Genomic DNA, 19,051 nt, shown 5'->3' on the forward strand with positions numbered 1-19,051 from the left:
AGAAGCACCTTGTTGAGACCTTGTCCGTTTCGCTTTCAGATTCTTTTACTCCACAGGTGTAGTTATTTTTTCACACGTCAGGATTTTACATTTAAACATGGTGTATTCAGTGTAAGTGTAAAATATGTTTTCATTTAATCAAAAATAAACTCCCGCTCTTCAGAGTGAGTATTTCTACTTTCAGCACCTGTTTAGCTTTTCAGACGCATGTTACATAGACACATACCTTTTCTAGTGTAAAGGGACTGGGGGCCTGTGAAACCCTTCATTTCCTGGATGAACACAATAACAAAACCACCTGACAATGTACTGAACTCCAAACACTCCAGCGTCACCAAACATCGCCAAAACCACATCATACATGTCACACATATGTGATTTATTGCATCTCAGTCATATTTACATCAAATCAATGAAGCAGCTTAACAGTAACAATTAATTTCAGCCAATAATGTTTCCGTTTCATTTCCATTTCTCCGTGATTGTTTTTCTTATAAAATTAAAAAATATATATGTACAAGTGTTTGTGTTTATTCTCATAAAACACAAAGTATAAAATATACATTAGAGTTAAAAGTCAGAAGTGCCTGAGGTGCTTTAAATAAAACCTTACACGCTGCCGTCAGTCATCTGTCCACTCATCTGTCCAGCTCCGCCTGCAGGATCTCTCCCCAGGTCTCAGCGTCCAGCGGCGTCATCTTCCTGCCGCTCAGCTCCGCCGCTGACCTCACGTGGCTGTAACGTCCTCTCAGCCAGTCTCTCTTCACACAGCTGCGAGTGTAGTTCCTCACTAATGTCACCTGCAGACAGGAGACAACAGCCAGTCAGAGGACAGTGTCCCAACCAAGCCTCCAGCCTTCTGACTGAACATTATATTCAACTGTGATATTATCTGATAATGTTGAAGGCATAAAAATATTCACCATCTTGAATGTTTTTCCATTTTGTAATTTTAAAAATGGAATCATGGTCAATTTGGCTTTTTGACAAGGATTTGCAAATAGTGCTGATCGATTTACCGTTTTCTGATCAAATTGCGATTTCAGACAAAGCGACGTGCAGCAGAAACATTTACTGTGCAAAACCTAAAGCTGCAACATCCAGCGGAGACACGAGCCGTTTATACCGACACCTGAAGAATCACAGCAGGTGTTTGTATGACAGAGAAGTTCCGGTGAGAAGTGTGAGAACGGTGCTCAGGCCCGAAGCAGCGAACACACCGGGAGATAACGGCTGCCATCACACACCGCACTGTACCTGCTGCAGCCAGGCTGCCATCCCACAGCTGTCCGTGGGAGTGCAAACAAAAAGCGTGGAGTTTTCTGCCACAGCTGCTGAGATGTGGTCACGCAGAGCGACCGAGCCGTGTCTTAGTCTGACTGTACATTTCGTAAATGACTGGGAGTTGAAAAGTGTCTGCCTGCAGACAGCAGACTGTCCCACTGACCGGAGAGGACAAAGAGTTCAGACAGTCAAAGATGCTTCATCTGTAATAACTGCTGCTGCTCAGTGACTTTACGACGAACAAAAAACTCCTTAATGTCAAAGTGAAAACAGATTTTGTCAAAGTAATGTCACACATGTTCACACACACACACACACACACACACACACACACACACACACACACAGTACAAGTACAAACAGAAGCAGAACATTCAACGAGTATTTGCTTGTGTAACTTGGACAGTATAACAGGACTCATACCATATGGATTTTGAATGAATATGATTTGAAACAAATATTTCACACCTGTTTAATATAAATCTAAGACTAAAATCCACATATTTCATTTCACATGTTACCACAGATGTATGATGACCTGTAGGTACTGTGTGGGAAACCAACACTTGTACAAAGAAACAGAAACTGAAAGAAATTCTGAATAAAACTGTGACAATTAAAGAAATAATTAAACCTTTAAATATGTATTTCTCTGTCCAATGAACCTTGTAACATTTAAAAACATTGGTCATGTGTGTCCTGGTGTGTTTTCAAGCAGAATGTTTCGCATGTTGCTGCCTGTCTGCTGGTCCACAGAACACAGAGCTGATAAACGCATGAAAACACAATCTGCTCAAATGCAGAAGCTTAATTTAAGAGGAACACAAACAAAGCTTGGACAGGAAACAACTCAGCAAGTTGCTCTGATTACATTTATCTCTTCTTGCATCAAACAGCTTTTTCCATGACCCACCTTCCAGGACAGACCATCTCTCCGGTCGCTGTCGACCTCCCGCTGACACACAGCTCTGACCAGCAGACACTGCCTCCTCCACAGCTGCTCGCTCTCCTCGATGATGTGATGCCACAGTTTGCAGGTCCGCGAGGCGCTGCACAGACTCTCTGTGTCCAGCTCACCAAAGATCTTCACGCTCATCTCCGTCGGCAGCGTTTCAGCAAAGTTTTGAGGACAGGTGTCAGTGGCAGGTGCCAGGTAGGGTCTTCTTTCACAGAGGAAGAACACAGGTGAGGTCTGCATGTGGTCATGCTGCATAATAGCTCCGTCTGAAACAGCCTGGGAAAATAAAGCCAGAGACATTATGATAGGTGAAACACCGTCACACAAACTCACTCACTCACTACAGCTGCTCTGCCATCACTTCTACTGCTCCGTGTACATCAGTGACGATCTGGTCTGAGTAGTTTTAGCTAAAATCCTGTATTGCTGTGCATGTCACTGATTACCTTTGAAGCTTAATTTGTACAAGTTCTGTTTTTCTGTGATTCTCACACGTGTGTCAACAAACAGGAAAATGAGATGAAACACACAGACATGCTGTGTCAGCACTGATCCTGATCGGGACAGATCATCTCTCACTCCAGGACCTCATCTGCATTTTCACCCATTTCACTGTCACAAGATTCCTGCATCATACTGAGCGTCTCATTTCAAAAGGACATTTGACTGTTGCAGCGTAGAGAACCTGACCTCTGCCCCGGCTAACACGGTGAGGGAGCTAACCGGAGCACGGCGAGAGAGTTAACCGGAGCACGGCGAGAGAGCTAACCGGAGCACGACGAGGAAGCTAACCGGAGCACGGCGAGGAAGCTAACCGGAGCACGGCGAGGAAGCTAACCGGAGCACGGCGAGGAAGCTAACCGGAGCACTGGGAGGGAGCTAACCGGAGCACGGCAAGGAAGCTAACAGGAGCACGGCGAGGAAGCTAACCGGAGCACGGCGAGGAAGCTAACCGGAGCACGGTGAACTAGCTAACAGGAGCACGGCGAGGAAGCTAACCGGAGCACGGCGAGGAAGCTAACCGGAGCACTGGGAGGGAGCTAACCGGAGCACGGCAAGGAAGCTAACAGGAGCACGGCGAGGAAGCTAACCGGAGCACGGCAAGGAAGCTAACCGGAGCACGGGGAGGGAGCTAACCGGAGCACGGTGAACTAGCTAACAGGAGCACGCGAGCTAAAGACGACAGAAACTATCCGCAGCTTTCAGCCCAAACGTGTTTTTTTGTTTGTTTGTTTGTTACAGGGGAACAGTGGCGGTAAATGTCTGCCGGTGTGTTTAAGTACTCGGCGGACACGCTGTGATTAGCCGGTTCTTACCTGCACTGTTGTCGCTCCGTGTCCGGCAGCTGAAGGTTTAAATGTCCCAACGGATGTTTACACACGTCACCGTGTTTTTGATAAAGGGCGCATGCGCACACGGGTGGCACTCCCAGTAACTGGACTGCAAAAAACATCTTAATTCAAAGTTTCTCCAGAATAAAGTCATCAAACTGTTCCTTTACTCTGTCATTTAAAATGCTACGTGATCAATACGATGTTTACACGTGTGCACCTTCATACACAACAACACCGATTTCTTCCGTTCTTTTTCGAGACGATGCCAGACTCCATTCAATAATCCGTTAATTTAAGGAAGTATTCTTGTAAAAAAAGTCCCATGAAATATGTGATTGCGTAAAGCCTCTGAATAATTGATGACTAAACCAAAAGCCAGCTTTCTATTTAACGCGCAGCTTATTTTAAAATGCAAAAGCCGAATTTTAAGACGTGACTCAGATCGTGGCCAAATAATATTTATGCTATATCTGTATTTCTGTTATTTTATTTCAATTTCTATTTGTTTCCATTTTTGTTTATATCTCGCTATTAAAAATAATCATAGGACTGATAACATCTGTGCCGAACTGACGAGTAATATCTACTTATTCATAAACCGTCTTCAGGTTTATTTACTAACACAAACGATTTAAACTGAAAAAAAAAAACAGGTTGGAATTCGGTGAACCTGTTGCCGGAAATCTCGCGGGCAGAGCGACACGTGTGCTCTACTGCGCACGCTCTGCTGCAACCCGGAAGTTTTGAATTGTGTTGCAGAGGTTGTTGACAGAATAAGTTGCTGTTTCTGTGTCATCTCATTAAGTTTGAAGCCTCTCAGATAAAATCGTGTCCGGTTTTGCACCGCAGCAGGTCGGCAGAGGTAACGGCTCACCGCTGCTCGGCTCCGTGTGGCCTTAGCTGAGCTTTAAGCTGCTGAATCAAATAGAAGTTTCTGAATCTCTTTAAATGCAGAAATCGTTTCTCTCCAGCTGTCAGACCTGAGCTGCCTCCAGTCCCGCCCGCTGAGCAGATGTCCGGCTTCGACCTTGTCCCGGTGGACGGCGGGACGCCCGTCCACTTGCCCCCGGGGGAGACGGTGCTGGGCAGGGGCCCCTTCCTGGGAGTGAGTCCTCCTGTGGCTGTAGTTTACGGTGTCTGAACGTGTACCCTGCTCCTTCCGAGCTCGCATCATGTCCTGTGCAGAAACAGTGCTTAACATGTCTTAGCTACTGATAATTTGATTCTGAATTTACTCGATTAATCAGTTCGTCAGTCGACAAAACGTTTGACAACAATTTCAATAACTGATTCAAATTTAATTTTAACCCAAAAAAGTCAAACATCTGCTGGTTCCAGCTTCTAAACTGTGAAGACTGAATGTGTTTATTCAGCTGAATTTCTGCCCTTTGGACAGTTGGTTGGATAAAAATCTTTCAGGGGACTGGAAAAAAAAACAAGTATTTTCTGGACATTCTGAGGACAAAACGACTCAGATTCATTGATAATGAAAGTTAGCATTTGTTGCAGCACTAGAACAAACAAATTAGTTTCAGACTACATTCTGCACGAGGTCAATATGAACTAAAATAAAGGTCCTAAAACTGGGGCCAGATAGTTCGGTAATAATGAAGGACCCACCTCAGGTGACATTGTCCTTTGGCCCCACAGGGCTTGGGGCCCCACAGGGCTTGGGGCCCCTCAGGGGTTGGGCTCCTCTGCCTGGTTAGTAATCCAGCCTTGACCTGGACAGATGTTCCCCTTCACTTTACCCACTGACAGTACAACCAAACTACTTACAGTTAGTGATGGAAAGTAAATGAAGTCCATTGACTTAGATACAGTTGTAGGTACTTGTTTATTCCAGCTCTTCCTCCTGCTTCACTGCATCCAGAGGGAAATATTGGACTTTTTACTGCATCACATTTACATGAAAGCTACAGTTACTCTGAGTTTACATACAAACACATGATCAGCTTCTGAAATATGATTAAAGCTGCAGCTAAGGATTATTTTCATTATTATTCTGGTGATTATTTTCATGATAATAGTTTTGTCTATAAAATGTTCATTAATAGCGGAAAATGCTCAGTTATCACAAGGAAAAGCAGCTGATCGTCACGTTTCAGACGCTGGGACCAGTGAGTGAGCTGAGCTGAGCTGCAGGTCTGGTACTGGACCACTGGAGGACTCTGTCACACTGAGAACATGTGTGTCTCTGCTCTGCTGTCAGACTCATACATAAGACTGATCCCTGATGTCTTCACGTCTCAGGTCACTGATAAGAGAGTTTCCAGACACCACGGGCTGCTGGAGAACCTGGACGGACAGCTGCGTCTCAAACCGGTGAGCTGGTCTCTCTGCTTTTTAAAGGGAAGAAACCTCCAGTGGTTTCAGTCTTTAAGAAGATTTCCGTCCGAGCTTTACAGTCTGTGCAGTGCACAGCACCTTCTGTCCTCAGACCCTCAAACTGGAAAAGCATAAAATCCTCTCATTTCAGAGGCCGGAGCCAAAAACAGACTCAATTCATTTTTTTTAATTGTTTAATTGTTGTTTCCGTTTATTTCTATGGAAATCAGCTCAGAGTTCCACCTTTGGCTGTTCCCCTTCAGAGGGTCACCACAGCGAATCGTCCGGAACTGAAGATTCGCTTGTTTTAAATTTGGCACGTTGTTTTACGCCGGACGCCCTTCCTGACTCGCAACCCTTGGTTTTATCCGGACTTTTATCCGGCACAGAGGAAAAACCCACCACGCACAGGGAGAACATGCAAACAGGAGAGCCCAGACCGGGACTCGAGCCCAGACCGGGACTCGAGCCCAGACCGGGACTCGAGCCCAGACCGGGACTCGAACGCGGAACCCTCTTGCCGTGAGGTGACAGTTCTAACCACTGCACCCCCTGTAAATCAGCTCAGAGTGAAGATCATTACAGTGACACTGACTTCACACGGTGATGCAGATAAAAACCCTCTCTGGAGTCAGAGAGTTTGGTCCATGTCCTGAAGCATCAGCAGAAATCTGCCTCTGCAGTGACTCACTGACGCCTGAAGCACCTTCACTCAGTTTCTCCCTCAGTTTGTCAGAATCAGTCACTTTTCCAGTGAGCACATTAAACCCACAGATCTTTATTAGTCCTGAGGGGAAACAACGTCCGAGGTAAAGTGAAGGTCAGGCAGGAGCACAGTGTTAATCACACAGACCTCATGATCGTTTGTGTTAAATTGCCTTTCAGGGCCTTGATTCATCAGCACGTCTCAAACAGTCGCTCCAGTAAAATAATTCACACGTCATCCATTTTTAATCTTGAGGTGGAATCAATCGTGTCAGTGATGCAGGGTCTTGATCTCACGCTGTAAAAGCCACAGCTGCAGGTATTTTTCACCTGAGGCTCTGAGGTGACATCGTCCGTCCTTCAGACCTGCATCATAAACCTTTTTCGCTTCCATCAGACCTGTGTGCTGGCAGCTTCCTGCTGCAGGGCCCAGAGCGATATCGAACCACTGAGTCTGAGGTGAAGCGTCGGCTCATGGAGGCGGTTTGAAGTCAGAAGTGAAGAATAGGCGCGCACATACGTGGCTGTGAGCGGCAGGCCGCGACGCTCCGTGTGCTGCGACCTTTCTGTTGGTTTGGACTGATCAGTGTTTGTTGCCCCTGCTCGTTGGTGAACCTCCGGTTCGTGGTTTGTCCCTCTTCAGCCTGTACCGTGCTTGTTCACTTCATGTGTGAGTGGTGATAATATTTCAGCTCATCAGTGTAAATCTTTTGCTCAGATTAATAGAGAGAGCTGACTGTCTGTGAAACAGGTGGAAGAACATCTGAAACATGAATAATAGTTTCAGAGAAGACGACAACCTGACTGGAGTTAACTGGTTTATCTTCTTCTTGTTTTGTTTAGACTCACCTGAACCCGTGCTTCGTTCAGTCGTCTCTTACCGACGACCCTCGACCTTTGCAGAAAGATTCCTGGCACCCTCTTCATCACGGAGACATCTTCTCTCTGCTGCCAGGGCAGTTCATCTACAAGGTGGTGGCTGTGGGCGGAGGAGAGTGCACTCCCAGGTACTTCCATGTCAGAAACATGCTCTTTACCACGTCAGAGCATCATGTCAGGATCAAAAGATGAATCTCATTTGCTGCACTTTCCCTCGACGTGTGTGTGAATAATTCAGTCACGACGATGAGGCTCCTTCCTCTGTTTAATTAAAGTCTGATCTTTTATCTTTGCAGGACGGCGTGGGGTGGACGGGCGTCTCAGTGCTGTTTGTTGACTGAATTAAAAGCCAACATTAGGGAGAATGTTGATTTATGTTAGTTACCGTCCCCTCCATTGTCCTGGTGCTCGCTCTCTGTTTGAAGTTTAGATCAAAACGCTGGAGGAGGCCACTCGAGCAAATGTTAGCACCGTTCAAACCAGCTGAAGCTCATGTTAAATTCATTCTGAAGCTCCAGCTTGTGCCTGAGCAGCACGACTTTGAATCTCTGACACGTTTCACCATCCTCTGTGGCTTAGGAGCCTGAACAGATGACACGTTTAAATTTCTTTTTTCCAAATATCACTTCCTGCAGAAACAGTCAGGTATTCAAAGAAGAAGAGGAAGAGCTTCCTGGTCCTCCAGAGCCAGACGTGGAACCGGCTCTTCCAATTAGACAAGGCCGTGCTGGGACTCCACCCCCTGAGGACGAAGACGGCAGAGCTTTGAATGAGGTTTGAGTTCCACCTGAATCTGTCACAGCAGAGCTGTTCCGTCCTGACGCAGGGACGAGGAGCTGAATCAGATCTGACGGATCATTCCAGATTTCCCATATTCAGATTGACTGTATAATAACAGATGGGGAAGAAGATGCTTTGATACTCAAACTTCACAAAACGATGGCCAACGAGTGGAAACTCAGATATATCAGTGATTGATCAGTGACTGTAAAGGATGGATCAGTTAAATGAGTAATATTTTGCTGGGGGACGTATTTGAATGTGGGCCAACAAACACAAGCAACCAATCACAGGCTGGAACAAACCTGCAGCCAGCCAATCATAAAGCACTCTCCTCTTCTGTTTCATTCAGGTAGACTCGGCTCTTCCGAAGACAGCGGAGGACGATCACGGTGACGCCGCTCTGTCTGCAGTGAAGAAGAGAGTTTTACCTGCGTGGATGATGGCGGCTGCCGCAGCTCCACACGCTGCTTCCTCCAGCCCCAAAGGTGCCACGCTCCCGCCTCTGTTAGAAAAGCTGCTCGTGCTCCTGAGCAGTTACAGCAGCAGCTTGGCATCGTTTTCACCACATCGCAGGGTTTAGAGACTCCTGCTGCTTTCACGCGTGTTAATCCTGTCAGAGATGAACTGACCACCCCCATATCACACAGGAAGCAGAACAGCTCCTTCTCGGCCGGTTAGTCATTTCTCCTGGAGTTAAATCTGTGATTATTTTCACTGGGTCTGGTGTAGAACGACAGGACATCACACCCACAGTCTGCTGAGGTTCAGGGCCCATTCTTCCCTCTGTGTTGTCGGCTTTGAAGCTGGAAGTCGGTGTAACTTTCCGTAAGCTGGAGCAGGACTTCCTCCAAAACACTTCAGTTCCAGTCCTCCACGCCTCGCAAACACATGAAGTGTCTGCTGGATGAGAGAGTGAGAGTGGAGGGGTGAAGTCTGGATCAGCTGATGTTATCCGGGGCTGCTGGGAGAACACGCAGCAGCAGAACCCGACTGTCAGACGGTCTAATGTGAGAATGAATGCAGTGTAACTCTGAGCTCGCTTTTCTCCGTGTTGATCCTCCTGCTCCCTCTGAGTGCTGCCCCGCTGATGTTTACTCTGGACGAGACAGGAAGGTCCCTCAGTGTCTCACTGCTGCTTCACGTCTCCGTCCATTTGCTCGGTGCTGCAGAGTGAACAGCTGGAAACGTTCCAGGTCCTGAGGAGAAGCTTGTGATTCTCTTGCTGTGAAAGTTCTGCTGCTGAGGAACGGCAGGAACGTCGCAGACGAGTTTCCAGTCGATAAAAGTGATTTTTATGTTTTTGAGATATTTTTTATTTTTAAGATATGAGAGTCTGATCAGGCCCCAGATCTGATGTGGTGACGACATCACGCTTTGGATGATTTTATATTTATTATACATTCATTTATATACAGTTGGGTCCAAAGTCCGTATTTGTGTTTACAGCTCTAAAACCCTTTTGATTGGTCGAACAAACGTGACTGTTCAGCAGGAAACAAGCTGCTTTCAGATAAATACAAAAACACACAAAGCTCAGGTGAAAGCACTGACTCCATTTCTCTCTCTGCTTTGGTTCCATCAGGTGTGAAGAGAAGGAAAACACCTGCAGGAGCAGCAGCCAAACAGGCCACGCCCACTGCAACCTCCTTACCTAAGGAGGCGGAGCTTAGTGAGGAGGAGGAGGAGGAGAGGCCGAGGAAGAGGAGGAATATGAGTGATGATGAAGAAAACGAGCCTGACAACTTCCACATGGAGGCGGAAGAACAGGGAAAAGGACGGGAGATGTCCATGATGGACAGAGACGCCACGACACCAATATCTAACACCAGTGAGTCTGAGAAGGACAAGGAGCCGAGAAACAGACGACAAACGACTAAACGAGCAGAGTCTGAGGGGTCGAACGGCGGCTCTGCAGCCGCTCCGTCCAAACCCGGACGCAGAACGCCGTGTCCGTACGGGAAGGACTGCTACAGGTGTGTTTACCTCTCAGAACAGCCCCGGGGTGGTGTCACCCTGTCACAGCCTGTGTCCCTCTGTAGTTTCAGAGATGAGTTGGTGCTGCTCCACCACTGTTTGGTTTAAATGAAGTTCACATGATGAGTGAGCAGCATCTGTGTGAAGACCTCTCATCACCTCCCTGCTTCTGTTTCCAGGAAGAACCCGTTCCATTTCCAGGAGTGCAGTCACCCCGGCGACACCGACTATGAGGAGGAGGAGGAGGAGGAGGCGGACCGACCCGAGTGCCCCTACGGCACCGACTGCTACAGGTCAGGGAAGTTCAGACGCTGCTCATCAGTGCAAAGGTGGAGCAGATAAATCAGCTTGTGACGAAGAGCTGACGCTGTTAGCAGAGGAGCTACGACACACACACACAGACACACTCACACACACTCACACACATTAAAACAATAATACACTCGTTCATTTGTTCAGTGACACAAACTTTGTCTCCTCACAGGAAAAATCCTCTTCACAGGAAAGAATACAAACACACCAAGAGACCAGGTGGGTCTGTCACTTCCTCTGCTTCCTGTTTCCCCTTCCTGTTTCCCCTTCCTGTTTCCCCTTCCTGTTTCCCCTTCCTGTTTCTCCTTCCTGTTTCTCTGTGGGAACTGAGTGACAGCTGTGCAGTTCAGCAGTCACATCAGCATTTCACAGTTTTCAGTCAGGTGATTTTAACCAGGGTCCATCAAACAAACCCAATCAATCAAAGTTTTAAACTGATTTAGTTACTGAACGTAGAATTATCTGTCGGAGCGTCAGGACGGGGTCAGAACTGTGTCCTCGTGGAGCTGGACCTGTGCAGAGGGACGTCGTCAAACAGGAAAGAAACACAAACCTGTCCATCCCTCACAGAGTCAGTCCCGCTCTGAAAGCTGGAGTGTGCCACGCCTCTGTGGACGGGCTGTCGCTGGCCCGAGACATTTCACATCCCAGTTGAAGCACTTACACTTTACTGGGGCACAGATATGACCAGTGGTCTTACTGCGGGGCGTGGGACATCACCGAGCTCTTCAGTGGGACAGAGGACTCGGCCCGACCTGTGAGCAGCTGGTGTGGCTGACGCAGCTGAATCCACCAAATAAAAAACACTCAGCTCGTTTCAGAGACGTGGACATCGAGTTTCCGTCCGCGTTTCCCTCCACTGCTGATAGCTCACTGACAGCTGAAGGACACGAGACGAGGTCATGTAATGGAAATGACCTGTGACCCATTCACACACTCTCACACACACACACACACACACACACACACACACACACACACGCCTCAGCTGACGTTTAGTTGACACTTCATTTACGCTCGACGCTCTCGACTGTTGTCTCCTGATTAAAGAGACAGTGTCTCACCTCCGTCTGTGTTTACACTGACAGGAAGAAGGACAGAGAGGTGATGGACGCCTGTGTTCACCTGCTTCTGAAAACACTGCTGACCCTTCATGACCTTTGAAAAGAAGAAAAAAGACCTAAATCCATAAATTCATCCAGTTTTTCATTCCAAACAGATGAAAACATCAGTGTGAAACAAAAACTGTTAAACTGAACCTGAGCTGCATCAAATACATTTCACTGACACTGACAGAGCCGAGGTGTCGTTCCACCTGAACAACGAGCTGACGGCCTAACCCTCCACCCAGCTTCTTTACTTTTTATCTTTGTTAATACGCTGTCACACTTTTATATACGTTTAACGAGTGAGTCTTAGAAACCAGAGACGAGTCCTCACAGACGAGTCCTCACAGACGAGTCCTCACTCTGTTTCATATTATCCTGTAAACACCTTCACTCTGTTGCTGTTTCTGCAGCTCGCGCCGCACGAACCGTCCCCAAACCGAGCCCTGATGATGAGGAGGAAGGGGACTCAGGCGACGACGACAGCTTCATTGATGACAACAGCGAGGACGTGGGCGATGACTCAGATTATGTCCCTCCTGACTCAGATGACAGCGGGAAGGAGGACATCAAAAGACTGCAGAGGGAAGCGCAGGTCTTTCTGAAGAGGAGGAAGTAGCTCCGCTCAGCTTCCTCTTGTCTTTTTCTGTTTGTAGTTTGTCTTTGAATCAGGCAGGATTTATATGTTCAGCAGTTAATGAGACTGAATCACCTGAAGGAGCCGCAGCAGAGAAAATCAGCAGCTGAGGCCTCAGTGAGTCCCACTGAGCGTGTGCAGTGTGTGTGACCCACAGAATCCAAAGCACTGCGCTGCTGAAACGTATCTGTGGCCTCCAGCATCAAACACGTCTGAGTTTTAGTCAGAGATCAGCCCTGACATCACAAGGTTTCAGGTGAGTCGGTGGGACAGTCCCGACCAAAGGGACGTTTAGGCTCCAAGCTGATTAAACTAGTAGATATTTTCTCTTCCGTCCTCCAACGAAACGTTCGGACTTTCTGAAACTCAGTGCTGTAGGCCGTGGTCTGAGACGCTGGTCTGAGACGCTGGTCTGAGACACCCCGGTCTCCTGTTGATCTAACAGGTTTAATAAAGTCTGCAGCCGGGAGGTGAAAGCTGGAGCCTGAGCTCTCAGCACCTCAGTGTCGGCTCTCTGGCCTCTCGTCTGTTTACTGACATCATCCTACAACATTTCTGACTCCATGTTCTTTGTTTTGAAGTTACTTCCTGCTGCCCGGTGTGTTTGCAGGCGTCGTCATGGCAACGGCAAAGCAAACGCCCGGCTGTAATAAATCAGGCTGAGGGAAGACGTCCTTCCAGGTGCAGCTTTAGATGAAGCGCTGATCCAGTTTGGCTCCAGCAGTGGTTCTGATGAACACTCTGACAGAGGATTAGTCCAGACATTAGATTCTCTTCCTGTTTGAATTCTGTCTTTGTAAATATGAGCTTTTGGAGTTTTAGGAGTAAAGTATGATGTTGACTGTTTTTGTTTAAACACATCTGATGAAAATCGAATCCGTCTCGTCTTCATTTCATTTCCTGTTGTGAAGCTGGGCCGATGAACCTCGGCTCAGTTTCACAGTATTTTCAAAGAAAAACACAAAAGCTCAGTTTGTTCATTTATTCTTCAAATGTTGTTACAGTTTCTATAAAGTTTGTCTCCCACATTATTAAACCAGCTGATTTCCTTTTGTTATTTATTTGTTTGTTTGTTTGTTTGTTTACGGGTCCACAGCCGTGCTGACGTCCTGTGAAGCTGAACTGAACTAAATTTCATTCAGTATCATAAATGTCAGCCTCGTGTCATCGTAGCATATAAACTCTTCTTCATATCATTATAAAAAATCCTTAATACAACATAACCTGTGTGTCCTCAGTGGGTCAGGGTCAGGGGTCAGGGTCAGGGGTCAGGGGTTAGGGTTACATATATAATAGGAGTCTGGACAGACATGGATGTAAACCACTACCTGGTGGTCATGTGGCATGAGTGGGAGCCACAGCTGCTCCATGTCTGACATGTCTCCTGCTCTTACGCTGAATGTCCATCTGTACCCGTCCCCCTCTCTGTCTCTGAAAATCTGAATTCCACATCCTTTATTTCTGAGAAACACTGAAAGACGGAACAATCAGTTATCAAACCTGCTGCCAGTTCATTTTCTTTCAATCAGCTGATCAATAACTCAGCGTAATCGTTTCAGCTCCAGAGTCCTGGTTGGTTTCTGGGTGCCTGGGGAAATAATCAAACTGATGTGGGGGTCAGTGGGAACCTCGGGGCCCCGGGGCCCCGGGGCCCCTCAGCCAGTTATTAATGACAATAACTGGCTCTCATCAATCAAGCAAATATATTTTTTACTTCAGGTGTCATTTCTGACACTACAGGACGTCAGTTACTCAGGAAACTGCTGCAGCTTTAAGAACCACACCCTGAAACAGATGGAGCGTCTGTGTTCAGCCTTAGTGCCAAACGTTCTGATCCATCAGAGAGAAGACTTCAGTCCCTGAGTTTCTCCAAAGGTTCTCCTTCCTTTGGTGGAAATGACTGAGACTGTTACTGCAGGTTTGGCTCTGGAAGATTAAGTGAGGGGGAACCCAGGAACACAGAAAAAATGGAGTTCTTCAGTGTGATGAGTTTCTGTTGTGCTGCCCTCTGATGTGGTTGTAAAGCTGCAGCAGATCCAGCACGTTGTTTGAGCCATCAGATGTTTGAGCTCTACCTCAGCCGAGCTCCCTCTGCGTCCTCCGTCACTCGGAGAGAGGACGTCCGTGCCTCCCCTTCGTCAACCGACTTGGCAGCCACGAAGGTCACCAGCCTCAGCGGGAACTTGCCCGCCTTCTTCAGGCGCTTGGTGTTGTTTCGGACACTCACGAAGCAGAGCGTGTTGATGACCCCATTGCTCATGGCGATGCACTCGATGATGTAGAAGGCCACCAGGGAGTTCCTGTCCCTGGAGATGAGGGTGGGGTAAAAGTCCCGCAGCAGGGCAAAGGCATAGTATGGCGCCCAACACAGGACATAGGCGACCAGCACCAGAATCAGCACCACCACCGTCCTGCGACGCCTCTGGAGCCTCTTCCGGATCTGCTCCGTCTGGAAACCCGGAACGTCCTTAAACCACAGCTCCCTGGAGATCTGGATGTAGCACACAGCCATAACAGTCACGGGGCTCATGAACTCCAGGGCGAAGATGAGGAGGAAGTATGAGCGGTAGTAAACCTGCTGGTCCACAGGCCAGATCTGAGCACAGAAGGTCTTGTGGGTGCGACCTTCTACATGTGGGTACGTCGTCTCGGAGGCCATGTAAGCAGAAGGGATGGAGATGAAGACGGGGACGATCCAGACGGTCAGGATCACACAGTACGCCGTCTGGTGCTTCATACGAGGCTTCAGAGGGTGGAGGATAGCCATGTACCTGCAGACACAGAGGGAACAACGGGCTGAGCGTGGGTCAGGTCTGTCTCCGGAGTCTCAAATACTCAGAGGGACGAAGCCGCTGCTGTAGGCTTTAACAGGCTGAGGAAACCTGGACTCATCACTGTTACGTAAAGATTTAAACTTATTTCATTAATTGAATTAATTCACGTCAGGTCAAAGTGCAAAGGTCGGGGAGATAATCACCGGTGCAGAGAGGAATATTGTATTTTATCATTTCTAAAAGCTCCAAAGCAACTAAAATAAAAACAGAGCCAGAGGACGAGTGTCAGCTGCTGTTCGAGTGTCTCATGTTTCTCCACCTCGTCTTGTGAAGCTCAAGCTTCACAGGAAGGAGACAAAAACATCTGGGACAGAGGCACTGTGGGGACATCACTTCAGAGAAGAGACATCTGGTGTGGGACATTATTTAGACAAACGGCTGATGGAACCAGAAGATCTGAGCAGTCTCCCTGTGATGAGGACTCTCTGTTTTGGGCCGTTAACTCTCACTTTAACATCATTTCAAACACTGAGTCTAATGAAAGTAAAATTCAAACTATAATCCAACATGATGATCCTGAAACGGACCATTCTACACATTCTAACCTTCACCTGCTGCACTTTAAATTTATTTTCATACAAACGGAGGTGAACTTTTGATTTGACTTCTTCCATCACTGAAAGCAGCATGTGAATTGTTGTGTAATCTGTATTTCTGTCTCACTGGATGATATTTATTTTGTAGAAGATTCGTTTCAGACGAACTTACAGAAGGACAACACCTGAACCGGCTCAGATGTGATGGATATTACTGTAATCGTCTTGACCCTGGTAAGGACACGATCCTCCACGCTGCCAGATGTTTGGCTGTGAACACTGTCAGCTCACAGGGAAACAGGAACCACTCTCACATCCCCCGGTGTTCAGAGATTAACCGTCTTTCCTGTCTCCAGATGTTATTTATACATGTTTCAGCCATGATAAATGAAACATGGGGGCTGCTGGTCCCAAAGTACGAGCTGCAGCCGATGATGGATTTCATTCAGAAGCTGAGGGGAAGCACAGAAGCAGCTTTTAATGTAGCAGAACGTAAATCATCTCCGGTCAGATCGTCCTCAGAGTCCTGAAGCTGCTCTGAGAAAAACTGGGACTCATCATCTGCATGTTAGCATACTGTGCTAACATGAGGCTGAAATGATTTCAGTGTTTGTGCTGCTTTGAAACGAAGTGAAGACGGAGAACACGCTGCTTTATTCTGACTTGCTGCTGTGATCAGACCACAGACGGACACTGGAGCTGCACCGTGAACATCATCTGCTGCTGGAAGCTGATGAGTACGTGTTTACTCACAGGGCAACATGCTACGACTTCACCCTCAGTCACTAACTGAGCCAACAAGTAAATCAGAGTCAGGTTTTATCCAACAAACATTCACACCACTGACCTTTCACTGACCTTCATTAAATGGGAGATTTGGCAGAAATTCTCTGTCTCAGTGACGAGCGAGTGACACTGTGAGTACAGGGCAGAGACGTCCTGTCATTACTCATCAGGAGACATGGTCCAGGGACCATGAAGAGGAGAGGGATGTTAGTGGGAGAGGGAGCATTACAGAGGGAGGAGGGGAAGAAAGAAGGCTGGAGGAGAAAAGACACTGTCAGTCAGTCCCTCATGGAACTGGACGCTCTCCCCCTTCTAATGACCTAACTACAAGATTAACCATGGACTCCAACCAGCCACCTCCACTGAAGCTGCAGGTGAACTCACCTGTCCACGGCGATGGCCAGCAGTGCGTTTGTAGACACATAGAGTGAGACGGTGCGCAGGTAGTTGGTGGAGGCGCAGAGCAGCAGGCCGTGATCCCACGACAGCTGCTTGACCACGTAGTAATCCAGCAGGAAGGGACAGCACACCACCGCCACCAGCACGTCCGACACCGCCAGGTTGGCGATCAGCAGGTTGGTCAGGTTTCTGAGCTGCTTGTAGCGAGCAAGGCTGGCGATGAACAGGCAGTTCCCCACTCCACAGACCAGCATGATGCCCACCAGGACCACAGCGATTACGATGGTGGCCACGAAGAAGGCCCGGCCCTGCGTGGTGTCCGGGATCTCGTCCAGAGGAACCCCGTAGTCCAGGTCATCACCGGCCAGGAAGTAGTCAGTCAGCGCCGAGCTGCTGTTGGTCGGGTCTCCCATCCTGGATCAGGTCAGCATGCTCAGATTCAGCCTGCAGGGCTGGAGGAGCGAGACGAAGGTTTAGGTTTTCAACGGTCACTGAGGAAAACACGAGGCCAAACACAAAGCTCTGTGAGAGCTGACTGTCAGTCACTCAGTCACTGACTCACCTCAGAAGATGTCAGATCAGTGGAGATCATGACGTTTGATCGTATCAGAAGTTTGATTCATTTTCAAACGTCGAACTGTTCAGACCTTAAAGCTCAGCCGATCTGATCGCAGCTGGAGGCAGACACTAGAACTTTAATAATACTCAATGTCCACTTACTATAGTTTGGATAAAGTCAAAAGCTAAAAAAAAAAAAGCTTGTGATGAGATTATTTGATCAAACTTGTGAGAATCCAGCGTCTAACTCATCCTGATGTGAGGCAGCAGGTGCAGCACGGACACGGACCGTCAGTCTATCGTCAGTCTATCATCAGTCTGTCACACCCGGGGACACGGCTCTGTGTTTGCTTCAGGCTCACAGTTCTGCTGATGGAGGTTCTGTGAGGCACTGTTCGTGTAGGGTACTTGTCAGATTTGTCCTCGGGCTGGGGAATGTTGCGTCTCAGCTCTCCGCCTCTCTGGGTCAGCTGACCTCAGGTTTGATTAAAAACCTGAGGTCAAAGCAAAGATTGATTTTTTCTGAATTAAAACACGGACTGCATTAATCTGACCGAGTCCAGCCCGAAAAATCCAAAGATGAAAAATGATTCACTGGGATTAAAAGTGAAAATTCTCATGTGAATTCCTTCATTTTGCAGATAAACGGTTTTCTCGTGCATTTATTTATTTTCATGACTTCAATCGTTTCCATTTTCAAATGACTCCAGTTACAGATAATAATAACAATAATAATAATAATTGTTTTTGTTATTATTTCATTATTTGGCACAAATAGGCGACCATATACCCGTTGAGTTGAAATACACATTAATACATATTTCATGCTGTTTCAATGATGTCATTCATCATCACAGGCTGAATATATTGGACATAACAACAGATAATTTACCAACAAACTGAACGTGATTTTAGTTTTAATTTGGTGTCAACACACTTTAATTTTTAAGATTAAAAAAAAAAACACGGCTCCTGCTCTCTGTCTCCATCTGATGGTTAAAACACGCAAATGCTTTTATCATCTATTTATTTTGTTTTAATCTATATTTTATTAGACGTTTATTATATATTATAGAGCTGAAACAATGCTCAGTTAATTGATTGGTGAATTAAAAGAAAATTAATCTGCAACTAATTACAACTAACTAAACTTTAATGATTGATTATTTCGGACGTTTTGCCAAAACATTCCTGAACTCAGAAAATAAAGTGAGGGCATCAGGACGAGCTGTGCTGCTTCACACACAGACACACACACACACACACGCACACACACACACACACACACGCAGCGCAGCTGTTTCCAGGTTAAATAAACGCAAACAACAAACATTTAGAATAAAGAGAAAGTTTGGAGGCGGAAATCTGAGCGTGTGAAATATAAACTCTGACCTTCAGCTGTGAGAGATCCTGCAGCTCAGGAGCAGGAAGTCTGCGCTGAACGATGTGAATCCACCGAGAAGGTTCAGTCCGTGTGAGCTCAGACCTGAGGCTGCTCCTCCGCGCGCCCTGCTCCACGGACTGACGAGGGCGCGTTCACGACGCACAGCGACTCAGCGCACACGTGTGTGTGTGAGTGGTAGATGCGAGAGCGAGCTCAACAGATGTTTGTTTTAAATTCCTTCCAGCTCCACATTA

At 47.2% G+C, this 19,051-nt stretch overlaps 3 protein-coding genes across 4 annotated transcripts; 1 reads left to right on the forward strand and 2 right to left on the reverse strand.

The window, feature by feature from the left end:
• Window positions 1–358: 358 nt before the first annotated feature.
• LOC121180231 (F-box only protein 48) lies at window positions 359–3,657 on the reverse strand. Its single transcript, XM_041035453.1, has 3 exons — window positions 3,559–3,657; window positions 2,198–2,518; window positions 359–800 (listed from the first exon to the last, which is right to left on the reverse strand). The coding sequence occupies exons 2-3, from the start codon at window positions 2,495–2,497 to the stop codon at window positions 639–641; spliced, it is 462 nt and encodes a 153-aa protein (XP_040891387.1). The 5' UTR covers window positions 2,498–2,518; window positions 3,559–3,657; the 3' UTR covers window positions 359–638.
• Window positions 3,658–4,316: 659 nt separating this feature from the next.
• Window positions 4,317–13,337, forward strand: aplf (aprataxin and PNKP like factor). 2 transcript variants are annotated; one of them, XM_041035430.1, is made up of 10 exons: window positions 4,317–4,438; window positions 4,548–4,681; window positions 5,830–5,901; window positions 7,453–7,616; window positions 8,124–8,262; window positions 8,621–8,756; window positions 9,854–10,244; window positions 10,425–10,538; window positions 10,730–10,776; window positions 12,077–13,337. In XM_041035430.1, exons 2-10 carry the CDS (start codon window positions 4,589–4,591, stop codon window positions 12,280–12,282), a joined length of 1,362 nt encoding a protein of 453 aa, XP_040891364.1. In that variant the 5' UTR covers window positions 4,317–4,438; window positions 4,548–4,588; the 3' UTR covers window positions 12,283–13,337. The 2 variants fall into 2 exon arrangements, 1 of the variants encoding a protein (XP_040891364.1); XR_005893934.1 differs by having other exon boundaries at window positions 4,423–4,681; window positions 12,077–12,697; window positions 12,790–13,337.
• Window positions 13,338–14,371: 1,034 nt separating this feature from the next.
• On the reverse strand, window positions 14,372–17,268 carry prokr1a (prokineticin receptor 1a). Its single transcript, XM_041035443.1, has 2 exons — window positions 16,841–17,268; window positions 14,372–15,071 (listed from the first exon to the last, which is right to left on the reverse strand). Exons 1-2 carry the CDS (start codon window positions 17,266–17,268, stop codon window positions 14,372–14,374), a joined length of 1,128 nt encoding a protein of 375 aa, XP_040891377.1.
• Between the last annotated feature and the right edge of the window lie 1,783 nt (window positions 17,269–19,051).

The sequence above is a fragment of the Toxotes jaculatrix genome, chromosome 4 (genome assembly GCF_017976425.1).
Source record: "Toxotes jaculatrix isolate fToxJac2 chromosome 4, fToxJac2.pri, whole genome shotgun sequence".
NCBI classification, from domain to species: Eukaryota; Metazoa; Chordata; class Actinopteri; family Toxotidae; genus Toxotes; species Toxotes jaculatrix.